This window comes from Verticillium nonalfalfae (assembly GCF_003724135.2).
Source record: "Verticillium nonalfalfae strain VnAa140/NRRL 66861 chromosome Unknown scaffold_81, whole genome shotgun sequence".
Classification (NCBI taxonomy): Eukaryota; Fungi; Ascomycota; class Sordariomycetes; order Glomerellales; family Plectosphaerellaceae; genus Verticillium; species Verticillium nonalfalfae.
The window spans coordinates 8,756-15,554 of NW_021167306.1; the positions used below are offsets into that span (position 1 = coordinate 8,756).

At 54.3% G+C, this 6,799-nt stretch overlaps 2 protein-coding genes across 2 annotated transcripts; one reads left to right on the plus strand and one right to left on the minus strand.

Annotated features, from left to right (window-relative positions):
• Positions 1–1,992: 1,992 nt before the first annotated feature.
• D7B24_008785 (uncharacterized protein) lies at positions 1,993–3,056 on the minus strand (the record flags this gene model as incomplete). Its single annotated transcript, XM_028642869.1, has 2 exons — positions 1,993–2,618; positions 2,675–3,056. The coding sequence occupies 2 exons, from the start codon at positions 3,054–3,056 to the stop codon at positions 1,993–1,995; spliced, it is 1,008 nt and encodes a 335-aa protein (XP_028493423.1).
• Positions 3,057–3,404: 348 nt separating this feature from the next.
• Positions 3,405–6,427, plus strand: NOP14 (nucleolar complex protein 14; the record flags this gene model as incomplete). Its single annotated transcript, XM_028642870.1, has 6 exons — positions 3,405–3,450; positions 3,514–4,198; positions 4,258–5,385; positions 5,437–5,575; positions 5,625–5,821; positions 5,875–6,427. 6 exons carry the CDS (start codon positions 3,405–3,407, stop codon positions 6,425–6,427), a joined length of 2,748 nt encoding a protein of 915 aa, XP_028493424.1.
• Between the last annotated feature and the right edge of the window lie 372 nt (positions 6,428–6,799).

Here is a 6,799-nt window from a genome sequence, read left to right on the forward strand (position 1 = left end):
CTGGTCAGTGGGGCGTGGAGAAGGCGTCTGACAGGACGAGTGTCCTTCTTGCGCACGATAATCATAAGTGGTCGCTGCCCTCTCAGCCTTCATTTGCAGGCGCGGGCGGCTACAAGACTTCCGACGTCAGTCTGAGTTGGGGCCTCCAGACATTTGATTAGCCCGAGCCCTGATCTTGGGAGGACGAGGTAGATCATCCGATATCAGAATAGACTGGAAACAAGGGGAATCCCAAGACCTCGGATACCCCGGACCTCGGGCTGGCACCCAGTCTTGCCAATAGCCCATGATATATTTCCAGTCACCTTTTTGCTTTCCAGCTTCACTCTAGGTAGGGGCCTTGTTCTCCTTGCTTGGTACCCCACTGGCATCGAGAAGTCGGCCGCCTCGTAACGTATCCGGGTGGCTCGTTCCGGGGACAGGTGGTCGCTTGACTGGTACCTGTGCACCACGCCGTCAGAGCTTGAACCCTGTCTCTTAGCTGCCCTGCGGTCCCGGCACAGGAGATCCACCAGCAAACATGAACCCCGCTGTGGCCGCCGGGACCGCATATCGCTTGTGATGGTTGGGATGGTGATCCTCTCATCCAAAGCCAGACAGCTAGCTCTAGGGTAGAATGACCGTCTCACTCAAATCAATACCGACTGCCTGTCCGGAGTCCTTCGCTCGCAATTGGAACTGTACATGAGGGAGATTTCCCCGAATGCCACGGCCAGCTGTTCACTACCCACCTAGGTACACATGATGTGTCATATCGGTTGGTGTCTTTGCAAAGGCCGCTGCATAACCCATGCCCGAACTGTCAACCCTGTCTGTTCCCCTTGTGGCGATGCTTCATTCGGCCTTTTTAGAAACATTCTGATTTTAACCTGTTGCCGGATCCATTCACCTCTCCACGGAGCCTCTCCTCACGGTCCGAGACAGTCTGCTTGTTGTTGTTGTCTGTCTCCTTATGGGCTGCCCCGAAATAGATGACCAGCGACTGGACGACTGCGTTTCCGAGAACATCTCCTGGAGCAGGAGTTTAATGTCACCTTTGGTTTACATTCAAACTTTCCGCTGAGCGTACTAGACTTGAGCTGAGACGTAAGGAACGGTTCCCCTGGAGCAGTAGCTGTTGCCCGGGCGCTAGACTTAACCTGGAACAGCTTCACGATGTTATATCGTCGTAAGGATCTGGTACGGCGACACAGATGCGAGGGAATTGATGACCTGAGTTGAAAGTCGCGGCTTTGGAAATCTCCAGAACCCTGGCAGAAGCTCCATCTACACCACTAAACATATGTAACACTACTCGCCCAACTCTTTACGCTTCTTCTCGGCCATCATTGTGCTATTTCGAGGCCGCTGATCTCAAATGAAACGCAACCACGTAGGTGTTATCTGGTTATCAAAGCCAGAAAAGCTCCTACGTCGGGATTCCGGCCGCTCGGTTTGCTCTCGCAGTTTGCAAGGTGCCCCGAGGCCCCTTTCATTGACCACCTTGTTGCGCTACGGAACCTGCAGCAATAAGAGCAGTATAGTTTCCTACAGCAGCCGTCACCCTGCCTCCTGACCCTGTCACCAAATGAGAATCCCATCAACTCTACAGCCCAATCGCCTGTTATGACGAGCCGCTCGATCTCCTGTACATCTAGCGACGTCAGAAAGCGACATGACGAGCTACACTGATGTCTCTTCGAGCTCCACTGTCAGCCTCAGCAGCAAGGGGCTCATGCCTCATGCAGTCAGACAAAATAGCTTATGTCTCTCAACTGAGTAAGCCTCTGCCCAGGGACGACGCTCTGGGCCTCTCTCGGAGTTGTGCGATGGATGATCGTATATGAATGCCCCAGATGATCTTCCCAGGCCTGAAAGCCGAGGTGACGGCCCCGTACACCCCGTCGTGGGCTGTAGTGATGCTGCATCAGAACAGTCTTCTCATCAATCCAATGGAAGTTGAATCGATTGCAGCCACGGCGAATATGAATGGCTTACCATCCAAAATCCCTGCTAAGGGGGCGAGCCGCTGTTGCGCTCGATAATATCTTCTCTCCCAATGGGCCGCGTGCCGTCATTGAAAACCATGGCCTCTCGATGCTGGCGTCGAAGTCGTTGTTCCTCTGCGGAGTGATCTCTGCTTCTGGGCACATTCTCCGCCGCCTGATCATCGTCGACGTCCGCCGCACGCACAGCCGGCTGCAGGGCGACCAGAAACCCTTCCTCCGTTTCCGCCGCAATGGTAACATGAAACTTGGACTCCACAGGGAGGTTGCACGCGTTCAGCGCCTTGCTACCCTCAGTTGTGTGCGCTATCCTTGTGACAATGTCGACGATCCGGTTTCTCTTGTGATCCAGGTAGTAAGCGAAGTTCTCGCGCCGCTCGTCCTCGCCCTCGCCCCATTTTTGCTTCGCCAACCACTTCTCCACGAATTTGGCCTTGACCAGCATCTCGGCACCATACTTGTTGATGAGTTCCAGGAGGAACATTAGGCAAAACCTCTCGGCCATATCGCGTAGGTAATATTCATCCCAATATTTGTCGTCGAGACTTTCGTGCTCCACGTCGTCGAGGCTGAGCTCGAGTGATCGCACCAACGCTGTGTACGCTTTCCAGTTGTGCAGTTTTGAAAGCCCCTCTGTGTCGAATCAGCAAACCCATACCTTTGATGAGGAGTCAGATCTGGAGGCGTACCGTGTGTCTGACCAGTCAATGTGGCCAGCGCTCTTAGAGCCTGCATTCGTGTGTCATAGTCTGGCCGGGTGATATCGTAGAGTAGGTATTGAACTGTGTCTGGGTCGTTGACGGCGCGATCGCACAGGATCTTGTTGGCGATGTCGCGAATGGAGTAGTTCGAATGAGCCAGCAGCTTGTCAAGCGTTCCGAGCTGTAGCGAGTCTTCTGTATCCTGAGTGATGTATTGCGGTTTCAGCGGCGTCGGCTTGACTTCGTTGTCGTCGCGCACCCACAGCAGTGCCTGTGTCATCATTGCCACCATGCTAATGGTGGCAGCGCCAATGCCGATGAGCACGACGCGCTCGTCGCGACAGAACCGAAGAAGAGACGAAAGCGACATTGTGTCGGTCATCGTCATGGCCGCATTTTGCTTTGCAAGGGAAACGATGCCTCCGTTCTATGAGGGCTTCAGTGTGTTCACGATTGATGGTGCAATGACGGAGCTCCAACCTCGAGCTTCAGAAGTAGATACCCCAGCTATTTCCTTGGGTACCTAGGTACCTTTCCTAGGTGCGCTCCACCCCTACGACATTCATTATTCCCTGTACCGATTGAGTGCCCCACTGTTTGATAAGATAAGCCTGGGTCCCTCACAATTTTTTTGGATGGCTCTTCAAGAGGCTTGCGACCCGCGATCTGAATAGCGATGCACAAGCACTTCGGTCGGTGATCGCACAACTTTTTCAGCATGGCGGGCGGTTCGCATCTCAAACGTCTGAAGTCTTCGCTCAGAGGTAACTCTTATCTTCTTGCGGGCATGACCTTTTTGGATTGACGACTGACATTGCCCTCTCCAGAGCAAGGCTTGACCGGACCCCAAAAGTCCAAGAAGCAGAAGCGCCAGATTGCGAACGACGGCAAGGCGAAGAATGACAAGCGCCTGAACCGAACCGAAGCCCTCAATCAGATCCGGGAGCAGTTCAACCCATTCGACTTGAAGCACAATGCCCGGGGCCCCAAGTTTGAGGTGACGACCAATCGCCCATCTACCGGCAATGCCGCCAAGGGAATTGCCGGCCGTCCGGTGGCCTCCACGACTGCGGCCGAACAGCGGCGCCGGGACACACTCCTGCTCGAGATGCAGAGGCGCAACAAGGTCGGAGGTATCCTCGATCGACGATTCGGTGAAAGCGACCCCAACATGGCGGAGGAGGAGAAGATGCTGGAGCGTTTCGCCCGCGAGAAGCAGAGGTCCCACAAGAAGACGAACCTCTTCGACCTCGAGGAGGCTGAGCCTCTGGGCGAGCTCACTCACGGCGGCGAGGCCTTGACCCTGGACACGCAACTGGTTGACGATTTTGACGAGGATGATCTCGACTCGGACGATGACGAAGGCCTGGCAGAGGCTCGCAAGCGAGCGCTCAAGCGCATCCGAGATGCCGAGGCTGATGAGGAAGGGGAGGGTGGTGAAGGTGAACCGGAGAGGAAGAAGAGCAAGAAGGAGGTCATGGAAGAGGTCATTGCCAAGTCCAAAGCCTACAAGTACGTCTGATCTCTGGCTACTGCTGTTGAAACGGCTACTAACCCCATTCTTCTCACAGGTACGAACGACAAGTTGCCAAGGATGAAGATGAAGAGCTTCGCGGCCAGCTGGATAAAGAGCTCCCTGAGCTGCAGATGCTTTTGGCAGCTCGCGTGCGCAAGAATGTTCCCAAGGACGACAAGCCGCCTCAGCTCGTTGCAGGCATGGAAAAGGCTGCGTTTGACAAGGACTTTGACCGCAGGCTAAAACAACTCATCCTGGACAAGCGATCGAAGCCCACTGAGAGGACCAAGACGGATGAGGAGAAGGCGGAGGAAGAGGTGGAGAAACTCAAGAAATTGGAGTCTGACCGCCAAAAGCGCATGAGGGGAGAGTCCGTCTCTGATGACGACAACGAAAGCGAGGACGACAAGATGGAAGAGGAGCCAGCTGAGGAGCCAGCTTTCCAGTTCTTCACTGAGGACCCAGAGGAAGATTTCGGTCTCGGAAAGGGAGTGCAGGCATCCAAGGGGCGTTCGAAGGGGCGTCCGTCTGCTGACGAGCTTGGAGGTGACGAAGACGATTTCTTCATCGACGATGATCTTGTGGCCAGCGGCTCCGACCTCGACATTGCCGAGAGCGATCTGGAGGAGGAAACAGATTTGTCTGGCGACGAGCAAGAGGAAGCCGACGAGTCTGATGACGAATTCACCAAAGGCCTTTTGAACGAGTCTGAAACTAGGAGTAACATCTTCACCACGGGAGCGCCAGCGGACGGCAAAGTCGACGCCTCCGATCTGCCATACACCTTCCCTTGCCCTGAGACGGTCTCCGACTTTGTGGTACTGGCCAAACAGTACCCGATCGACAAGCTTCCAACCATTGTACAACGTATTCGAGCAGTCTACCACCCGAAACTTGATAGTCGGCACAAGGAGAAGCTGGAGCACTTCGCCATTGCGCTCATCGATTACATCGCGATGGACCACGTCGAACTAGGCACGCCTTTCCAGGTCATCGAACAAATAATGCGACATATTCATTCGCTGGCGAAGACATTCTTCCCAGTTGAGATAGCTGTTCGATTCCGGCATCACATCAAAGAGATGGAAGACCAGCGACCGCAAGCTCTGCATACTGGTGATTTGATTCTCTTTACCGCCGTTGGCATGTTCCCCACCTCGGATCACTTCCACCAGGTTGTCACGTAAGGCTTTGATTTCCGACATCACCGTAACAGCAACTGACAAAAAGACAGACCAATGATGTTGACTATTGATCGGTACCTGAGTTTGAAAGCACCGAAAACTCTCGACGATTTGGCGACAGGCGCATACCTTTCCACTCTCGTTCTTCAATACCAAGCCTTCTCAAAGAGATACATGCCTTCGGTTTTGGTAATTTAGGACAATCTTTCCCCAACAATCATATTCTGACACGCAATAGAACGTCTGCCTCAACACAATCGCCGCGGTAGCACCGCAGAAGGCTTCATGGCCAGGGACTTTCCCAGTACACGAGCCTGCAGCGGATGTGAGACTTTTGAGCACGAAGAAGGGCGCGATTCGCAAGCTGAAGATTTCGGACTGCACTCCACAGGAGCAGACGAAGGAACAGCGCCAAGAGCTCAAGCTTGCACTTCTGTAAGTTGTGACCTTGTCTGAAACGCTGAATTCCATGCTGATGTTTTTTCCAGCGCCGCATCTGCGCAACTCTTGGCAGCAGCCGCCGATATATGGGCCTCCGCAAGCGCATTCACCGAGACGTTTGGTCCGGCGCTGGAGATGCTTTCCCAGCTCACGAAGCCAAAGAACTCGCAGCTACCTCCTACGCTGGTCGATCAACTGGAGAAGGTAATCCTCAAGCTCCGCATCCTCAGCAATTCAGCCCGCCTCGCGCGCCGTCCGCTTGAGCTTCACCACCATCGCCCGCTTGCCATCAAGATGGGCATTCCCAAGTTCGAGGACAGTTTCGACCCCAACAAGCACTACGATCCCGATCGCGATCGCGCGGAGCTGGCCAAGCTGCGTGCAGAGCACAAGCGGGAGCGCAAGGGTGCCATGCGCGAGCTCCGCAAGGATGCGCGTTTCATGCAGCGCGAGAACCTGCGGGTCAAGAAGGCCAAGGACGAGGCGTACGAGAAAAAATACAAGAGGCTCGTGGCCGAGATTCAGAACGAAGAAGGTCGGGAGGCGAATGCATACGAGAGGGAGAGGGAGGGCAGAAAGAAAGCGAGGAGCAGCAGGTAGACAGTGGTTGGATTGCAATGGGAAGGGCTTTGTATTGGAGTTACCTTATCAGGGTTCAGGACTGCGATTCCTCTGCATCTCGTTTATTCAAATATCACTTGTCGTTTGGAGCCACTTTGTTCAAGCTGCTTGTGGAACAGTAACCCGCTGTGCCAGATGCTAAAATAACTACATAACATGAGCAAGGTTGTAGGGACTACGGGGGTAGACTGCCTCGCCAAGTCACGTGAACACGAGAATGTTTAGTGGTGACTAAGGAAACGCGCTCCGAGGCAGACTTAACCCCACCGACGCGACTTGCCTCCGTTTCACGTGGACCACTTTACGAGGAACGTCGAGGCACAACACCGTAAATCACCAGCAGCGAAACGA